Source organism: Cololabis saira, chromosome 1, assembly GCF_033807715.1.
Source record: "Cololabis saira isolate AMF1-May2022 chromosome 1, fColSai1.1, whole genome shotgun sequence".
In the NCBI taxonomy this organism is placed as follows: domain Eukaryota; kingdom Metazoa; phylum Chordata; class Actinopteri; order Beloniformes; family Belonidae; genus Cololabis; species Cololabis saira.
Window position 1 is genome coordinate 17,579,427 of NC_084587.1, and position 21,290 is coordinate 17,600,716.

Genomic DNA, 21,290 nt, shown 5'->3' on the forward strand with positions numbered 1-21,290 from the left:
CACCTTTTTCCTGCTATGGGAAAAAACTCTGAATAATTCATCACTCATCTCACCTTGAACAGTGCGCTTCTGAATTAAAGAGTGTTTTAAAAGAGCCTCTCACTGATGCACTGTGCACCGGATACACAAACAGCAATGAACATACACAGGCATTTATTTTTTTTCCCTTTTTACACCTCACATACACACATGCTCACTCTGCCTTCAACCGACAGCACTTCAGACAATCTAAGAGCAAGTGGAGGCTGATGAGTTGCTTTGGCAGCCTTAGAGTAAGACAGTCACAGGCACGAGGGCTTGTCACTATCAAACTGTTTCTTTTGAGACAAGACAGGCTGTCCACATGGTTCAGTCACAACAGCTTAGTGCAGAAGACCTCCATATTCAATCTTCCATCCTGAATGTAACACAGAAATTGGCTCTCTAAGGAGATTAAAACAACGTGTCTGCCTGCAGTGTCACACTAAGTAATGAGAAGGGAAGTGGAAGATGGTACAGGGGGGGTTTAATGATGTCCTTGACATATTTTATTTACATCATTTTACAGATAAATCCAGGCTTATGCAAAAGAAAAATCATGTATCCATCTTGAGTCAGACATGCATTTTATTTCACGTTTTTCTTGATACGGTAGACCACATTAACGCCTATATATATTTTAGAAATATAGATGTATCAGGCTCTAATTCTTACAGGGAAACATCAATATTTGGGGAATTAGCTTATTTGCCATCAATAGATACCATTCTTCAGTCTGACAAAGCCCCCACCAGCCATCTCAAAGTAGATTACAACACCTACACTAAATGATTAAATACATGTCCAAACAGCTAATTAATATTCTTATTTACATGACACACAGTAATCTTATTAGCAGATGCAAACAGGGAACTACATTCTTATTTTGGTGAAGTGCCCCAATCTGGGTGTAAGGATTGTTCGCAGCCTGTTTTAACTTGTAACTACCATGAATAGGGTGAGCTAATGTCAACGCGATTGTTAAGTATGGCCAAATTTGTAAACAAGCGGGACGCGGGTTATCTGGTGCTGCTGGAAGTAATCACTCCACCCTGGTAGTGATGCACCAAAATACAGCTCCTTATATGCATCTGCTGCTCAGAGGACTGTTGCATGTCATTTTACAAAGATAAAGACAGATTTATTCAGAGACAGTTTTATAAATAATTCAATTCAGCTTTGTTCTTACAGTGCCAAGTGTCATCTCAAGAATGCGAATCAACTCATTCCAGATTAGTCCAATCAGTACAAACTCAGTACGTTAAAGAAACGCAGCAAGACTTTGCTTTGATGCAATCACCCATCGTGAGTAAGCACGAGGCGACTGTGGAAAGGAAAAACATTCCTTTAAGAGAAAGAAACCTCTGGCAGAACCAGACTCAGCTAAAGCTTTCGAACCAAAGCGGTAGCAGTGTTAGTTCAGTGCTACTGCCAGACCTTTTGAAAGCCAGCAGCGAGGAAAGCGCCAACCTGGTGCCAAGAAAGCTGGTTCTACACTGGTCCCAAAACCTTGCTGGGCCAGATGCAAGAAGCTGCTTCACGGTGCGGGGCGTGATTATTGTAACAATGCACCCACATCAATTTAAGACATATATCATATAAATTCTGGAATTTCTTACTGATTTAACTGCAATCAAAAATATGTACTGCACAGGAAACATATAAGTTGCATGAAGGCAATTCCCAACTCCAAACCAGACTTTTAGGGCCACGATCAGCATCTGTACATACCAAAATTAGTTTCCAATTGGGGTTGCTCTGAGGGATTTCACACTCATTTTAGGTTTTTATTTTTTTATTTTATTTTATGGCTCTCCAGCGCTCTCCGGCCATTTGAAGAGCAAGCCAGTTCCTTGTAAAACTAAAACTTTATTTATTTGTATAGCACCAAATCATACAATATAAAATGCAACACATGGTGCTTTACATGCAGAATAAAATAACAATAAAAAACACAATTTAAAACATTCCATACGACCCCACCCCCCACCCCCCACCCCCCATGCGTACACACACAGGTGTAGAACCTGCAAACAGGTTGTAGAACCTGTTTGGAGCTGGCACTAGCACCAGCCTCTCTAGTACCAATTTTGAGTTGGGCGAAAAGGCCTGAGGGAGGACAGCTACCGGCTTTGACCAGTTTGGGGTCGAGAGGACAGGAAATAGGGGAGAACAAGAACAGCAAGAGCGCCTGCTGGCAACAACTATAATGTCATGAATAAAGACCACACGAAGTAAACATAAACGTCAGAACATGTATAAAAGAATATTTTGGGTTTGTGCATATACAGCATCTTCTCATTTGAACTCAGCATAGGAATCCATGTCCAGTGACCATGCTAAGATAAGCTAGCAGGGACTTTGTCAGACTGAGTTATTGGAAAATAAAGTAAGGAAAATGCTACAGCCTGTACCCTCATATCAAACTCTGGGGTTCACAGCACATAAGCTAATCCCCAAAATGTCGGCATATTCCTTTGAAGTAAATAAGACAATACATGTTTGGAGAAAGCAAAACAAATACTGCATTTGGCAGCCTTGTTATTATGTCGTTAAAATACTCAGAAGGAAGAAAATCAGGACTCTACCGAATCCCTGGTCATCAGTCCCCGATGGATTTTTCCCATGACCTTTCATTACACATCATCAGGGGGAAAAAACAAGCCATAGCTGATTGAGTTTGCTACCCAGCTCTTGCTCTTCCGTGTACATGGAAATCCCTATGGATAGCCCATTAAAGTAACAGCGTGTGTGATGTTGGGCGTGATATTAGATCAACCAAAAAGGGAACAAATAATTTCACTATTTACCGACCTCTACCAGCTACCTATGGGCGCTCAAATCAGTTTAAGTCACTAATACTTGTCTAAAGAGTGACTTCAAGTCAATTAAAAAGGCTGCTGTTCCTTCTCAATCTGTTCATCTGAAGGACAGCATCTGACTTCTATTTCTTCACACAAGGCAGCCTCAGTCCAGGCGGTTTTCTTTGTTGTTGTTTTGAGTGATCCAAATGAAACATGTGTTCTGGTGGACCCTCTCAACTTAAAAAAAGAATCTCTTAAAGAATTATACTTCACAATAATACCTCTCCGAAAAACTCTAACACCCTAAAGTGTCTGACTTGCATTTACTTTGCAGTTACTTTGTTTTATCTGCTTTATTTAGACCACAGTCTCTCACCATGTTGTCTGTTACTTGTTTAATTAAAGTCTTTGCTAAACAACTAAAGGTTAAAGTATAATGTTGGATATCTGCTCTTAATTTGAATCCCAAGAGGAGACATGTCATGTAGCGAGTCAACGTCTCGAAGTACGAAAAAGGCTTGATTAAAGGGGACCTATTATGAAAAACACGTTTTTTCTTGTTTTAACATATATAAAGTGGTCTCCCCTCACCCTGCCAGCACAGGGGAGACAAAATACCATGAAATTCTGCAGGGTCTCTGACCCCCGCCGGACAGAGTCCCCCAGTGTCACGTGACCTTTTTTTGAGCCATTCTGAATCTGCGCCTATGGTGACGTCACCATAGGCGCTCATTTCCATAGGTTCAGCCTCCGCTGCTGAAACCACGCCCACAACAAGCTCTCTCCGCTGCTGGAGCGGTGCTTCATTCAGCCAGTCGGACGGCGCCGCGGATCCGGGTTAAATCATCCAAGTTCCCGGGTGGTTTGGGAGCTGGGTCCTCGGGGGTCCGTCCCAGGCTGGATCAGCTTCACCCTCCGAGATTTTCAGCGAAATCTGTCGGTTTGATCCTCGGTAACGGGCGATGCGCCGCGGATGCGCTCCGGAGCCGATCTGTGCGCCGGGCGTGGGGTTGCAGCGCCCGTCGCGCAGAATCCGCCGGGCAGATCCGGCTGAAATTCCGCTGGTCGGTCCCCGGGAGTCCCTGTCACCAGTCCAGGCCGGTTCCTGCGGTCCCGGCCGGTCGGAACCGGTCAGATTCCCCCGTTAAAGCCGCGGTGATGCGCGCGGTGATGCGCGCGGCTCCAGCAGCGCTGCTCCCGGGCGCCCGGCGTGGCTCCGGGGCCAGCATTCAGCATCCGCCGGGTAGATCCGGCTTAAATAGTGCATAAATGTTATTTATATACAACTCATATTTTATTTTTTTAACAATAGGTTTCCATTTGTGAAAATTCAGTGTTGTGATAATTTACAGGCTTGGGCTGCTCTGGCGGAGCGAGGTTTATGCTCCTCCCCTGCTACACGTCATTCAGGGAGCCAATCAGCACAGAGCCTCATTATCATACCCCCCCCTTCCCTAAAAATGAGGCGCAGAAAAAGAGGTTAGAAGCGGTAAAACTAGTGACAGGGCTCACAGGCTGGATTTATGATTTATGTAGAAAAAACAAGCTTTAGATTGTTTTTAAGACATTCAAGGCCTGTTTAAAATATACATTAAATGCCATAATAGGTCACCTTTAAAGAAAAATAGGGAAAATAACGCAAAAAAAAAAAATTAGGTTTTTAAACTTCCACATATCCCAAACATTTTTTGCATGTGCATGAGGTGTTTTTCTCTGGATTCAAATTTTTTTTTTTTTTCAAAACTGTAACGGAAACATCTTCTTTGCATCTTGCGGTCATATAATTTAAACCAAAAGAAAAAGCAAACAAGAAGAAGCAACCCTAATACATGTTTGGCTCCACAAATACGATACTTGCCTTACGGTAAATTGTGGCATACGTCTGCATCTTTCTTGAGTAAAAATAATGATGAATTAAAAATGTTTTTGCCAAATTCTTATGGATCCCAGTGCTGACAGACATTGGAATTTCAAAACATGAATTTAGCACTTGCCAAACAAAATCTTATATTCAGCCATTTCACAAGCTGAGTTTTGCGCCAAAACAGTAAAGGAAGGGTTAGAAATCATGCAGAATTCTTTACCTTGCCTTTAAATCTGCTGATAGTCATTGGGTTTATTTATCTTTGATGAACATATGTTGAACAAAGTCCTACCCTGATGGATTAACCCTTTACTTAACAGCCTGTTCTCATGCTTCTGCTCTCAAATCACATCTGGTTTTATTAGGTTATCATTTACTTTACTTGCCATAATATAGTTACGGTGATTGAAAAAGTACAGAACTGGAAAAAGTACAAAAATCTTTTTATGCAAACTTAACACACAACCTATAGTGTTAACAAGGAAGCTATTGTACCTTTGGGTTGGGAAAGGGGACATGGTTTCCTCTGTGCTTCTTCTTTTAAGCTTAGTTAAACTGAGCAGCCTCCAGCAGTATTTTTAAATTCAACTAACTTCTAGACCAATTTTAATAGGTCTCTGAATAAGGATAATTTTCCACAACTACTGTTCCTTTTAACTACTCAGTGATTCTATTACTCATTCAATAATCACTAATCTGGTTGCTATGTATGAATAGAAGGATAATAATGTTGACTAATTGTTTTACAACTTGCTCTCACTTCAAGGATAACTTACGTCCCGGCCCATCAGGTGGACGAACACCGGGCTCGTCTGTGCTTGCCGCCTCTGGCATCCATCTCTACTGACAGCGCCTCCTCCTCACCGACTCTACCAGCTTCTTCTCCTGAGCCGGCGTCGGCCTCAGCCGGACCCCCCGGCCCCCCGGCTGCATCCAAACTCAGGCTGTCAGCCTCAGTCAGATTTAAAGCCGCAGCTCCGGGTCCGGCCACGGTCAGGGCCTCCGCTTCGTTTAAAGCTCCAGTCAGAAGCTCGGCCGCCGTTCCTACCATCACCCCGACTTCAGACTCAAGGTAATATAAGATCCAGAGAGCGCGGCCTATTATTCATGGTCACCTTATCCCTGCTCCGGCCCCAGCGTGCTAGTTAAACCTGTCTGGTGGTTTATTAGACTTTGAGTATTCAGTTTGCAGGATGTCTTTACGTTCCCAGTTTTTTAGTGAGTTGACTGTAGTCCTTTAGTTTTATTGATACTACATCAGCAGTTACCCAGCAGATTAATGATCTGAGTTATGTGTCACTTTAATTAACCATATCCACAAGGAAACATTGTGTTTCTGTGTGGACCCCTCTTGGCATGAGCTTTCTTATCGTCTATTTTCTCCTCTCCATTCTTCTCTGTGGTACAGCCCAAACCTTCTCACGCCGTTGAAGCTCTCAGTTATATTTAGCCGTTCTCTTATGGATCCCAGTGCTGACTGTCAGCGAAAATGAATTGTTTCGCTTCTGTCTGTCCCTGCTTTCACTTCGTCTTCATGCCTCTGCCTTTCTCCTCCCTCCCTCACTCCCATTTCTCTCCGCTGCCTTTTCTTCACTCTTATCTTTCAATCACATCTCCGTCTCTTTCTCTGTGCGCGCCTACATCTGTCTTTCATCCCACCCTCAGTCAGCTTGCTCATTTTTTTTTTTTTTTTCCCTGACTCTTCTTCCTCTTATTTTGCTTCTCCTCCCTGCCTGGTTCCTATCACCCATCTCCCGGCCCGCTCTTTCAGCCCTCGAAAGAATCATTTGTTCTGCCCTCTTCTGAATGTTAACCAGCCATAGGTTCGTGCTGTGCAGACAGCCCTGCTATCACTCACATCCTTAGGCTTATTACAGCTCTCCACCGTTAAATATATTCATGAATAAAAATCTGTCTTTCTCGAGCTCTTAGATTCACGCTCACACAGAGTGTACACTATAAAAGGAGACTCTATATATATATATATATGTGCTTAAGCCTCAAGACACCACTATGTAGTGACCTCACTGGCAGAAAATGTATATTTTCAGGCCTATTTTCACCTTAATCAGTATGTCTTGAGGCCCACTAGTGTCATGACTGAAGTGTCAAGGCTTGAATAAATGGCAACTTACATCCCGATACATAGTTACCCCCAGGACTTCTGCTTGGATGATGTTGTGAAATTAGACTCAGTGACTTAGAGCTCTTGCAAATAATTGTGGTATGAACACAGAGTTAGATTATGAATTGTAAGTTGTGGGGGGAAAAAAAGCAGTATAAAACATAAAATAGGACATTTTCCCCTCTGAAGCACTTCAGCAAAATAATGTTTGTCATTTTGTAAAGTGAATCTTCAGGATTTCACTAAGCATCACATTAAATCTATTGTGCCGAGAAAATGTATGAGAATCCCTGGGGATTTACTGGTTTTTCTGCATTATTTTCCATAATATGTGATTTTTAGCTTCATCTAAGATACAATAATAGACAAACAAAATGTTCTTAAACTGATAAGGTTTTTATTGAACACACCGCAGTTCTGCGGGAAAAACTCTGTGAAGCCTTCACTGCATTGAATTACTTCAATGAAACTTAATTGGAGTCGGTGGTTTACCCGTGTGGTTTAGAGCCACTTTGATTGATAAGAGACACTTAGACGCTTTAAGCTTGCTGCCAATAAGGTGCATTTGCTGATGTGAACTCTGCATTGCAAAAAAGAGACCTTTTAAGGCATGTGATCAAGAGTAGCTGATTTTCATCAGGCTGGAAAGGTACGGTACATCAAGTGTTTAGGCATCCATCAGTCCACAGTCAGACAAACTGCCTATAAAGAGAGAAGGTTGAGTACGGCGGTTAGTCTTCTTAGATGTGGGCATCCTGTCAAGAAGACCTCAAAGGGACATCATAGAATCCTCAGTGAGGTAAAGTAGAACCCACAAGTAACAGCTAAAGACTTGAAGACATCACTGCAAACATCTCTCTTCATGTGTTCACCTGAAGACTGAACAGACAGGTTGTCCATATCAGAACACCATGAACGAAGCCAGTGTTCTCCAAAGAGGACATTAGTGTTGTTTTTGTCAGTCTGTTTCAATTTTAGTTTTAGTCTAGTCTTTGGGTCCAGCTATCATTTTAGTTTTTATTAGTTTTAGTCACGTTCATTCTCCTTTTAGTCGTGTCAAGTTTCGGTCGACTAAAAGTGTGAGCATTTTAGTCTTATTTTAGTCAGAACTGTCCAGGACCATTTTAGTCGATTTTTTTTTAGCCAAACCCATTTTACAATTCAAACAAGGTAATTATTACATATATATTATTATATGTTATATTATATATATATTATATTATATTATTATTATATTATTGTTACCTTATAGACTCAAGAATACATTCATTCCAGATACAGAAGACAATTTGAGTTTACAACATATTTATTTTTCCACATTTCTCCCCATCTTTTTCTTTTCCGACGACACATTGGGTTTTCTTTTCCACGTCTATGTAGGAAAGTGTATCCAAAGATCTAAAGACTAAACTGGTTTAATGACTAAACCAGAGGAAACTACTTAAGAAAATGTATATTAAGGATCTTTGTTATAACATTTCGTCTCGTTTTGGTACACGAAAATGAAGACACATTTTAGCAGAGTTTTTTATTTTGTAATCTAAATTTTAGTCTCATTTTATTCGTCTACAATATTGCATTATATATTTAATTATCGTTATCGTCACATGACCTGCATTTTCCGTTGTGTCTCGTCTTGTTTTCCTCAGTTGATAAAGGTTCGTTGACAACGATATTTAGTCATAATTTTCGTTGACGAAAGCAACTTTAGAGGACATGGCATATCATCGGAAGATTGCCAAAGAACTACTCTGAGATCTGAAACTCTACTTGGAAAATGTTGCGATGGGTGTTGAAACTAATGTTGAATCGCTTGAGAAGAATATGGTGCTAGATATTCAGCTCAACACATCATCCCGACTTTGACACGCGGTGGGGGGGGTATGGTGATTTGGGCTAGCCTCGCTGCCTCAGGGCCTGGGCCACTTGCCGTTGTAGAAGAGGAAATTGAATCTCGAGTTTCTGAAAAATGCCCCGCAGGGTGTGTCAGGGTGGCTCTCCGCCAGGTGAAGCCTAGTAGGAGCTGCATGATGCAGCTGGAGAAAGTAACTCCACCACAGAAAGGCTTCGGAAAAATAAACAGACCAGACATCCTACAAATGTGTCTGAGCTCAAGCAGTTCTGTAAGGAGGAAAGATTAACAGTCCCTCCTGAATGTTGTGCAAGTCTGTTCTTGAGCTGCAGGCAGTCCTTGCTTGAAGTCTTTGCTACCATGAGGGGTTGGACCAGCTGCCAACTCCAAGAGTCACTTACTTTTCACTCAGCATTGTAAGTGTTTAATGAACGTTTTCAATAAAGACAGGAGAAATTATAATTGTCTGTGCCACATTAACTTAACCGCATTTTGTTTATCTATTAATGTCTCTTAGATGACAAGCAGACCGCCTTGACAGCACATTAATGCAGAGTACTAGTAAATGCCAGAGGGTTCTCATACTTTACTTGCCAATGTATATTATGTTCTTTCATTTTTCCTTTTTTCTGTGTGTCTAGTTGGCAAAATCCAAAAGTTCTACCTCATAAGAGTGAGAAAAAAGAAAATGGCAGAGACACCGCATGGGATTCCAGAGACAATGTGAATTCAGATGTGACAACGCCAAAGTTGGATGGGGAAGAAGAGGGAGATGAAGAGCGTCGATCTCACACAGCAATGTCTTGGGATCAGCCTAAAAGGTGAGTGAAGCAGATATTTCACTAACAGTTGTCATTGGATGTAATTCACATTTTCCATTTTCGGCCATGCTTCTAACCCTGCCCATTATACCCTTAAACCCTTCTATAAAAGAAAAAAAAAGTTTTTACCGAATCAAGAGTGTGCAAATTATGTTCACATGAAAGTCAGAGCAGCTCAGGTTTTTGAAATTCAGATAAAGTGGCTACTTCCCACATTTACTGCACCAAGAATAAATCACATAATATGCATTGCACACACATGCGCATGCTTTTGTGTGGCTTTCTGACGGGTAAAATGTTCTATTGGTTTGCCTTAGAAGAAATGCACCTGCAGGATTAATTATCTGTCATTCTTTGTGGATTTTTGCAGTAATGCTGTAAACAACTGTTCATTGCGATACTTTAAGAGGGATTATCAGCGCTACAGTGTTTGAGAATACATGCTGCTCTGATTTCCAGTGTGCGGCTGACCCGAGAACCAGGCCAGTCCCTGGGTATCAGCATTATGGGAGGCAGAGGCATGGGCCGCCGAGTGAGCAGCGGAGAGATGATGAGGGGTGTCTTCATCAAGCACATCAGCCCCGACAGCCCGGCCACACATAATGGCAGCCTCCGGACTGGAGACAGGATACTCGAGGTCCGTGTGTTTATTTGGCCCTGATATGTCCATTTGGATTTGTGAATTAAAATGTACAAAAAACTCAAATGCTCCAACCTATTGTTTATCATGGAAAAAAAATGAAGGCTAAGTTTAGCTTTCATTATGTATTACATGAATACATAAAGAATTTTTTGCAATTTCATAGTACATTGTATGCATTTGGTTATTAATGGAGCCAGAACTTTAATCTGGATGGCCATGTTATGCTTAACAACAGTATTAATATGATGAATTACTATATTTCACTTAGCCAGAGGCTTGTTAAAAAAAGGAAAGGGGTTAGGGTTAGTTTTGGTATCCCATAGCAAAAACAAAATAAAAAAAACGTTTTTTTTCTAATCACTAAGAAAACTTTTATCTGAATAGGTAGTTTTTTTTCTGACATTTTGCTCTTTATTACATCATAGCAGTCTTTCTTTGTATGGGCATATTCTACTGGCAATGTTCATCCTGAGAAAGAGCTTCAGCAATGATTTTAAAAGAGCTTGCGGCTGCAGGGACTGACAACATTATCCATCCGGCTGGATTTGCTAGTACTTCTTACCAAGTATTTTCATTTTGGCTCCAGGATGTCCCTAAAGAAATGTGTTTTTGGTTTTGAGGGAAGTTAGCTGATGTGGCTTAGTGTATGCAGTTTGTTTTTCAAGTAAAGGATTTTTTTATTGATAAACGTCACAGAGGACTGTTTTAGAAAAAAAATATACAGAAACTGAGTAACTGAAAGATAATACTAAGATAATACAAAGGATTCATTAATTAGGATAACAGTTATCAAACAGAGGCGACCAGCTTTAATCTTCTTTGTTGCTGTAAGTCATGCTGTCGAATTTCATGTTCTGAATCCAATCCTGAGTCGAATATGTGTGGAGGTATTTCAAGTGTTGAGGTAATTTTGTACAGGAGATGCTGAAAACAGAGTGTTGATGAATTACAAGCTCACAGGGCATTTGGAATTTACAGAAGTAATATAATGGCGCTTTTCCACTAGTACCTACTCAGCCCGCAATTTTGCACTTTTCCACTAGGGGTCGAGGCGTGCCAAGTAGATACTTTTTCTGTAACTACTCTGACGAGGTTCTAAGCGGGCTGAGTCGGGCTGTATCTGACGTCATTACACTACATGCCACCGATTGGTCAGGGGTCGGGGCCGTCAGACGTCTGTGTCAGGAGGCGGAAATCAGCGAAAGAGCGACTTGCAGCTTCTTGTTCATTTTATTCAACAGGCAATGGCAGCGCAAAAGTCTGTTTCATGATCCAACTCTGAGGTGCAGATGTTCATAAACCTGGTGGCTGAGGAGAGAATTAAAAAGGGATCTAGACGGCGATAAGGAACGACAAGATCTACCAGGAACTCTGTCACTTCATAGCTGCTCGCGGCTCCAGCTGACTCTTCAGCAGCGCCAAGACATACAAACACAAAAAAAAAGCGCTGCCGCTTAAACCTTCTTTCACCTCTATGTTCTACAGTACATCTTTAGTGTTGTTGTCTTCTTCGTTTAGATCACACAATCAAATACTGTATGTCACAGCAGCTTCGCTCCAACCCTCCTACTTCTGCCCATGGTGCTGAATTGTTATGGTAAAGAAACCAGACCGAGTTAAGTCGAGCCGAGCTAAGATGAGTAGAGCCGAGTAGGTGCTAGTGGAAAAGCGCCATAATTGATTTCTCTCTCTTTGCTATACCTGGAGCACTCTCATTCACCGATCTCGTGTTTGAGTTTCGGCCAGTTCTTGCGGACAGTCTCGGGACAATTGAGGGGATGTGGCCATGATCGCGCCCACAAATCAAATGTTTTGTGTTGGTAACTGGGAAATTGTGCACACAGCTGTGGACAAATGGCATCTATATCATAGAACTGCTGCAAATGGAGCATCAGTGGAAGCCCTCATGTGTCGCCCTACTCGTGTGAAGATCTACTTGGGTAAAGACCAGCGAGTCTACCTGTGTGAATCCACCGACCAAGGACACCAACAAGGCCAGCTGTCCTACTGCCACAGCACTTAACCACCTGCTCTAACGAAATATGCATTTAGTCAATATCGGTCATCAACGGTATCTGTAAAATATATTGCTGTGTCAGAAGCCAAAGAAATTGGTCTCATCTCAGGTTGCCAAGACAAACCACACCCACACATATGTCCCTCTCTGCTGTCTTGTTGAACTGCCAGTCGGCAGTTAATAAAGCTGATTTTGTTGCTGCTCATTCCAGCAGCTTAAAACTTGATCTCCTGGCACTCACTGAAACCTGGATAAAACCTGAAAATACTGTTACTGCAGCTGCACTATCCTGTGACTACTCTTTCTCCAACACACCCCACTGTTTAAGGCAAGGAGGCAGAACTGGCATCTTGATTTCTGACGAATGGAAATTTGCTCCGCTGCTGCAGGACAACACATAATACTAAATTTGAATACCATGGTATCATGGTGACGTCTCTGATTAAAGTCTTTGTGGTTATTTACTGTCCACCAGGACCACTGGGTGACTTTGTGAATGAGTTAGATACACTACTGTCTTCCTTCCCAGATGCAGACTGTATGCTGCTCGTCCTAAGTGGTGAGAACATTCATGTAGACAAACCTTACATTGAGGAGTTAATTTGGCCTCAAACTGGCTTGCTCTCCTATAACTCCCTCAAAGAGGTAAAAATGTTGACTCTGTTTTTACTCAGCTCTACATTGAGCTCCGACCATGAGCTCTTGCCTGGATAGTCTGTGTTATCGATACACCAAACATACCCACCAAACGCTTTAGCCAGCCTCACTCGTCGTGGCTGACTGATATCATCTATAAATTGCGCAATACTCTCCAAGCTGCATGAAGGAAAGGGAAGAAGCTCTAATCCTGCTGATCTCAATTACTTTCAGTCTCTGTTCACGTGATTCTCTGCTGTGTTCCTTTAAAGTGTCATGGTCAGGGAAAACATCATCACCTCCCCAAGGCTTGGTACTTGGGCCCCTTCTCTTTGTCATATACACCGCCTCTCTGGGTCAGATTATTCACTTATAGGACTTATCGTTCATTATTACTGCTATGCAGATGATACACATCTCTACCTGTCATTCCCACCAGTTATTACTGCCCATCGTTTGATCAGCCTCAATATCAATATACATATTGCATCTCCTACTGTTGCACCCACAAAGATTATAAAGAACCTGGGTGTCATGACTGATGACCAGTTATGCTTCTCTGACTATGATCATTCAGTCTCCTGATCGTGCCGCTTTGCTCTCTACAACATACAAAAAACAAGACTTTACCTGAATCAATATGCAACTCAACTCCAGGTACTGCCCAAGGTTATATCCCACCTCGATTACTGCAATGTGCCCCTAGCTGGCATTTCAAATTGTGAAATCAAACCACTACAATTGGTCCGTAATACAACGATCTGTCTGGTCTTTAATCAACCCAGACAGGCAGACGTCACTCCTCAGTTCATTGAGCAACACTGATTAGCTGTGGTTGCCTGTTTATATGAACTCGATCGTAAAGGGCTTTATGTGATCACTCGTACACGAGTTTCCAAGAACCACAGTTCAAAATAACCAAGATGGCTGCTGAATTGCTAATAACACCTTGAATCAACATTTTTTACTGCATAACAGACAGCCTTTACACCTATGCACCCATAACAAGAACACCGACTGCCCTTGCCCTCCCCTCCCACGAGCAGGTCGCAGTTGAGACTGTTCTCCCCCCTGGTTCCTTGATGGTGGAACAAGTTACCAGTAGCCACAAGAGCTGAATTGCCCCTCTCTACGTTCAAGATGCTTTTGAAAACTTGTCTCTTCCAAGAGCACCATCTGTCTGCCCTCTATCTTCAGCTTTTTCTAAACTGCAACTAAACAGCACTTGAATGTGATCTTAGTAGCACTTGAATGCTGCTATAAAAACACTTACGTTGTGATCTACTATGTTACTGTAGCTTGAAAGTACTTCTCAGTTGTAAATGTAATGTGATGACATGTAATAATGCATTGATATGTTGAAAACATGCATATGACATGCAACAGATCGTAAGTGTATGAGCCATTAACTCTGCCCTTGAAGCCTAACCAGCCATGCCCCTTTACTTCGTGAAAGTTTTCTCTTGTAACGTCTTATACTCCCATTCACAATCATTTCCACAATTGCAGAATGTACTGAACCAATTCCAACAGGGAGAGGGTGGAGGTGGGCTTTATGTGATCACTCGTACACAAGCGCCCAAGAACCACAGTTCAAAATAACCAAGATGGCTGCTGAATTGCTAATAACACCTTGAATAAACAATTTTTACTGCATAACCGACAGCCATCATCAATCTGTTCTTAGTCCTCTGCAAACTTTTTTATGTCTTTTTTTGTTTAGTTTTTTTAAATTAGTATGGTTGTAACTCTGTTTTTGTCAGATTCTTCTTTCTCTGATTGGTTGTATGTCTATCCAGTGGCACCCAAAGGCAGTTTATTGTGCATCCATTGGTATTCTTCCCCCTGGAAATCAAAGTGAAATCCAGAGGAACCAAACTAACTATTTGCATCAAAGAGTAAAGGAATTAGGATGAGCCATGGGGAATGCCCCATGGATTTGACCAATCAAAAAACCCTCTTGCCAAATCTGCCCATTTTCAGAAAGAACATCTCCTTGATCAATAATTGCACTATTTTGGTGTTATGCAGGGCCCAAAGCTACAATAAAACAAATAAAATAAGAGAGTGAACATAATATGCCCACTTTGATATCCCCATCAGCCATCAAACTGGGGACAAAGTGTGAGCACTTTGTTTGAGACATGATTGTTGGCGGTAGAGCAGCTGATCTCAGAAAAGCTTTGTTGACAGGAGAGATCAGAGAAGAATGGTTTCTTTAGTTTGAGCTGACAGCAGAGCTACAGAAACCAAGAAAACCTTTTTTTTTTTTTTACAACACTGTGAGCATGATGCCATCAGAATGCACAACATATTAAACCTTGAGGCGAGTGGACCATAACAACAGCAGAAGATCATGTCAGATTCCACTCCCATTTGCAAAAAAAAAAAAAAAAAGAAATCTCAGGCTGCCGTGGGCATATACTCACCAGCACATGTCAGATGAAGGCTGTAAAACAGGCTTTTCTTGTGTATTATTGTAGCGCTACGTGAACAACACAGAGAGACGGAAAAAAGTGGTCATCTGTCAGAATTTTTTCATATCATTTCTCAGTAGCTGTCTTTTTGAATTAAATTCATTGCCGGCAGTGTTTCAAATTAATGAGCATAGCTATTTTGAGACTCCTGGGATTTAAGGAATCAGATTTTTTACACAAAGGAAGTTATTCTTCTTGTTCCAAAAAAGCGTTTTCTCGGTTGAATTACTGGGGTGGGGGGGTCTAAACTAATCTTGAGGTTTTCTAACTTCTATTGACCACAGTGAAATAAGAGGGAAAATGCATTGCTTGTATAAAAAGTATATTGTTTTTTGTGTTGTCCTGGCCAAGGTGGGCGGTGTGGACCTAAGAGACGCCACCCACGAGGAGGCAGTAGAGGCCATCCGCAGCGCGGGAGACTCTGTGGTCCTCTTGGTTCACCCTGGACAGTACAGACCTCAGGTACTATCATCAAAAAGGGAACAATCAACAAAAGCACAACTTTGGCAATATACAGTAACATGTGGTAGTGATGAGACAAATGAACTGGGACGGCAAAGCATGTCGTCATGTGTAGCAAGCAAAAGTGGGCATGCCAGATGAAGCGTTGATTCATGGCTTGTGTTGCGTAGACTGTATAAAACAATGGAAGGCGCATTCAGTCATGTGACCCATTGGTTTCTGAAGACCTGTTTTGAAGCCTTTTTTTCTTTGTGCGGTGAGCGGCCATGTTGCTTTGGAAGCCGACGGAAACACCCGACCAATGTCAATCAAAGTTAGCTTTGCTCCCAACTCCTTCAGCTGAACCCAATCAAAATATCTGCAGAGCTGCCGTCAGACATTTACAGCGGGAGCTGACTCGATGGCGAACACAAATATTACCATTGGCTTTAGCAGTTTTTTTAACCAGGCTGTAAATATGTTTATTTCTGCTCTAAAGTTGGACATTTAAGCATGGGGTCAATGGAGATTGGCACGGTTTTGCAGCCAGCCTCTAGCGGCCAATCAAGGAACTGCAACAAGTCTTAGCTCCGCATGAGCCTCAATGCGCATTGAGGCTCATGCGGAGCTAAGACTTGTTGATAAAAGAGACAAAAACTTCTATCTTTTCCATATGGGGCGGCAGTTAGATGGTTGGCGCTTGGTCGCATACAAGGAAATCCAATGGCCGATGACAAACGATGCCTCTGTTTGTACCGATAACATCATTGGTTCATTCAATGTATAGCTTGCTTAGAGAGAGGGTAGAGGTAAGTAGAGATAGTGGTATAGGAATAGTGTACAACATCATCCCAATTGTAGGAATTGAATGTGAGATAGATAGATAGATAGATAGATAGATAGATAGATAGATAGATAGATAGATAGATAGATAGATAGATAGATAGATAGATAGATAGATAGATAGATAGATAGATAGATAGATAGATAGATAGATAGATAGATAGATAGATAGATAGATAGATAGATAGATAGATAGATAGATAGATAGATAGATAGATAGATAGATAGATAGATAGATATAGACATACATTGTAATTTACACCTGTTTGGAGGTACTTGGGTAAAACTTGGAAAAAGGCTAACGCTTGTATTGTTTTTAATGCAAGTTTAGTTAAGAACAATCATGTGTTATGGGTGTGGTTATTGTAATTGCATACTGATGTTATTCATGGATTTCAGCACAGATTGGGGCTATATGGTGTTGCCTGTCATATGTTGATTTGCACAGCAGATGGCAGTAATCACTGCTTCAATGAGGCCTTGAGTAGTGAATTTGACGAAGCGATGGGCTGGAAAGCGTAAGTGATTGATGTGCTTCATTTGAATATCACTAGCTTTCGGTGATATAGGTTCGGGTATGCGTACTTCTTATCGCGGAGCAGCTGTGATTCTTCTGCTGCAAATAACTTCAACCTGCATCTCAACTCACACGATTGATACATGGATATTTGTAACATGACAATATAACATCTCCAGGACAGAAAGCATGTAAATAAAACATATCTGCATATTCTTTTTAATCTGTTTAACTCACAGACCCATACTGTCATCCAGCATGAAAGACAAAATCCAACACCGATGTTCAACTCGCACAACAGCAAGGTAATGCTGCACTTTTCTTTCTATATTAAGTCTCCATTGTGGCCATCTATTTTTGACAGATTATTTAAATGTAAAACTTGCCTCAGTCATGAGATAAGGCTCCTTTTCAAGCTGGAGTAATCATATTCACCAAACACAAGGCGAACAGTTCCCCACAGTGGTGAAAGTCTGTAACTACAGTCCTTTTTGTGTTTCAAAAAACTATAACTATATATAGATTTCACTGGAAAATATGAAAAACTATAAATTAGTCACAGTTGCTGCATATGACTGTCGTCTATAAAGAATGTTACATATTCACTGCATCATACTGAGAGCAATGAGTCAGTAACACCTACACAGTTATACAAAACTATTCAAGAACAGAAAATACTCGTTTTTATACATAGACTTGCTTTGGTTGCCATGTATGCAGAACTATACCTGTATTTCCCTGCATGACCCTAGGAAGAAGAGACACTCAGCAGTCTTTTCATTAGCCTCTCCCCCGCAAATCCCTTCATTCCCACCCCCTTTAAGGTTGGTATGTTGCTCCGTGTGTGTTTGTGTTTTTGTGTGGTATGCAAGATCTTAAAAGCTGCCTTGCATTTGCATCGAACCGACTTGCAAAAAGTAATTAGCGTCCATATTTGTAAATAGAAGCCCTTTGGTTCAAAGTCCCTCGCAACCTACCTTGTTTGTTCAAACCCTTTGTTTTTCTCTTTGATGGAGATGCACAACTCTAAATAGACAGTGCATTCTTTTGAAGTTAATTTACCATGCACTTTGTAAGTTTGCTACAAAATAATGCATGATTCTGGTCATCTTTCATGTTATTTTTAGCTGACATTAAAACCGCGTTCATTAATTCATCTTGTTCGTCAGTTTTTCCCTTTGCTTCATCAAGCGCTCTGAACAAGCCTCAGGGGTCATCCGACTCATGCCTGAAGGACCCCTGAGGCATCCCAAACTCTGCCTTTTCAATAATGCAAAACTTCTCCCAAGGCACCATCGCCAACTTCCGATAGAATGGATCGGAGAAGCCCCATTAATGTCACAAGACCAGTAAAGACGGCGGCTGGAGATGGGGATGACACCAGCCGGAGTAAGTGTGCATCATAAAAACGTCACATAGGCATAAATAGTGATCGTACAAAGCCCAGAGGGACAGCCGGCTCCACACATGCACTTCCTCTGCAAGATAACAAGCTGATGCCGTTACCCTACAAAAACCTAAACTGTCAACTTGTCAGATTTGAAGCATGGCTTGAAATTATTTTAATGCCATGTACACATGAAGCCAGCTGCCTATAGGCCGAGGGTTGGATCAAATCAGATCTTTTTTTCTAGTCCGTAATCTGAATTTCAGGTCCACAACAATGTGAACAGTTGACTGAAATGATGATTCACTAATAAAACATCCATGAAAAGCTGAGCCTTTGCAGCAAAGATGGGTGCAGGATCTCAAGAAATGCTCGAAAAAGAAGATGAAATCCTTAAAAGCAATATTCCTCAAAGAAAGAATGGAAGGGATGTACATATTTCTGGCTCGACAGAGCACAGTATTGCAGTCTGAATCTGGAGGAATTTTAGTGCGTTACCGGCAAAACCCACAATCTATGTTCCCTCAGACGGCCAATGAGAAGCCCATACTGTTTTATACTCTACCCTTAACACATTTGTAGGCGGAATGGGACAATTATAAATGAATACCCTTCACTGCTTGATATTCTCATTGCAAAAGGGAATGGAAACGTTACAAAATGGTAAAAGCTTTATCATCCCAAATTATGCACACACACACACATTTTGTCCTTCAGGGTGTAATGCTTCTCCATGTGTCTTTATGTGTCAGTCATGTCGTATGTAACTGACCTATCATATTCTCCTACTAACAACCTCCTGTTTTATTATTCCCTCTTCCCTAGAAAAGATGCTTCAGCGCTATGGCAGTCTGACAGGGAAGCTCCACATGATAGAGCTGGAGAAGGACCCTGCAGCTACCGGTCTGGGCATCAGCCTGGCGGCCAACGACGACGGCTCCAGGGCCCGGATGAGCGTCAACGTGGCAGCAATCGACCCTCAAGGGCCTGTGGGGTTGGATGGGCGGATACAGGTTGGGGATGAACTTTTAGAGGTAAGAGAGAGATAGTGAAAAGTAGTGCATTTGGTGGGATAGTTTTCTATTAAACAGGCCTAGAAGGAATCAGGAAGCATTTAGGAACTTAGTGATGGAATCGAAGAAGGAAATCAGATGAGAACTTCAAAGCAGAGCAGAGAAAGGACAATAAATAAAGATGAGAGAAATTAAGATGTGTTTGAACCTTTGTGAGCACACAGGCAAAAATACAGGGAAAAGAAAAGTATATGAACCCTTTTTTCTACATCAATCTTTATCTGAGTCACAATAATACATAATGTAGCTAAGCTGATAACATACAAAAGATTATAATTAATAGTATCATTATTAAAGACACCCAAATTATGTTTGAGCATCCTTTATCACCCAATGTATTTCTAAGCCAAACCCCCAAACTCATCTCTGTGGAATCACTGTGAGTCAGTAGTGTGAGCCACTGTCTCCAATTAGTTTTCATTAAAGTAATTAGTCTGTAGACTCAAACTTTTTCCTTCAGCGATGTGAATGTGGGTAGCGTGAGCAAAGACACCAGAAATTCGAAGATTTTTCTTGTGTTACCAGCTTAGGCACGTTGTGTTTGTCTATTATTGTGACTCAGATGAAGATGATGCCACATTTTATGGTAAATTGATGCAGAAATCCACTTAGTGCCAAGTGGTTCACAAACATTTTCTCACCACTTTATTTTCAAGGGTTTTAACCAAATGCTTTAACCGAAGAGCATGACACCATGCTTTTTTTTTTCCAGATTAATGGCCAGATATTGTATGGCCGAAGTCACCAAAATGCCACCACCATCATCAACAACGCTCCATCAAAAGTCAAGATCGTTCTCATCCGGTAACATGACTTTCAAGCTGCATTTACATGTTGTGTAACATTTTCACTGAAAAAAAATAAGTTTTTCTGTGTCGCTCAAGGCTACTTTGTGTTGTTTAACTAGAAATAAAGGTGGTAAATCGGTCAAGGAAATCAGAGGAAGTTACGAGGACACAGTTGACTCCAGGCCAGAAACTGTGGAGTCTGGAGGATTGTCCAGAGATGTCAAGCACGTCGTCCTTCCTCAGGTACAAAACCTTCACTACCGTAGTCACAGCTGGCTTTTAACCAACATCACGCCTCAAGCTGCAAATGTTTGACTTCAAGGTCAATCAACCAGTAAAGTCATAGCAGATACTGACAAAAAAGTCTCAATACAAGGGGAAAGCATAATGACCGTCCAAGATGACTATAAATTCAACCTAATAAACAGTTTTTATAGTGCTGCTACTTCTGTCACTTATGGATCAAATTTGTACTTTGTCATCAAATCAACTCTCTAGGATCATTTAGGTCTGGGTCTTTGCCTTGAAGAAGATGGTTCCAGAACAGGAGTTTTGGTCAGATCCCTGATTAAGCATGGCATTGCCAGTAAGGTAAGACACCATCTTCCGCTGTTAATATATCCACCCAGCCTTTTAGTTCATGTGGGCTCCACATGAAGTAAGTGGGCTGTAAATGGAGGCCCTGCCTGTGTTTCCCCATATGGATTCTGAATGAGATCTACCTGGACCTTCGGTGGAGCAAAACAGGTTCATTTAATAATAATAATGATAAATAAACCTGCAAGCAGCGATGAACGGGCCCTCGCACCCTTGTGCACGTTCAGGCGTGCTGCCGTGGAAGCGCTTGTATGACTTGCATGTAGATGTCTTCAGGCCTGGACATTTAGCGGATGACACCAGCCACGACTCTCTATATCAAACCATTCAAAAGTTATGGCAGAAAGTAGGAACTATCAGATATCTACCAATCAGATGAAGGGGCGG

The 21,290-nt window shown here is 41.5% G+C and overlaps 1 protein-coding gene across 6 annotated transcripts in view; it reads left to right on the forward strand.

Moving 5' to 3' along the window:
- Positions 1 to 21,290, forward strand: part of si:dkey-92j12.5 (multiple PDZ domain protein) — a 70,643-nt gene that overhangs the window by 33,868 nt on the left and 15,485 nt on the right. For 5 of the 6 annotated variants that reach the window (XM_061715186.1, XM_061715328.1, XM_061715361.1 and 2 more), the window contains exons 21-30: positions 5,453 to 5,758; positions 9,305 to 9,484; positions 9,944 to 10,121; positions 15,609 to 15,719; positions 17,298 to 17,363; positions 18,348 to 18,447; positions 19,271 to 19,479; positions 20,231 to 20,322; positions 20,426 to 20,549; positions 20,805 to 20,897. In XM_061715186.1, the coding sequence (XP_061571170.1) occupies positions 5,453 to 5,758; positions 9,305 to 9,484; positions 9,944 to 10,121; positions 15,609 to 15,719; positions 17,298 to 17,363; positions 18,348 to 18,447; positions 19,271 to 19,479; positions 20,231 to 20,322; positions 20,426 to 20,549; positions 20,805 to 20,897 (1,459 nt within the window). The remainder of the gene's footprint in view (positions 1 to 5,452; positions 5,759 to 9,304; positions 9,485 to 9,943; positions 10,122 to 15,608; positions 15,720 to 17,297; positions 17,364 to 18,347; positions 18,448 to 19,270; positions 19,480 to 20,230; positions 20,323 to 20,425; positions 20,550 to 20,804; positions 20,898 to 21,290) is intronic. The other variant, XM_061715446.1, reaches the window with a different exon arrangement.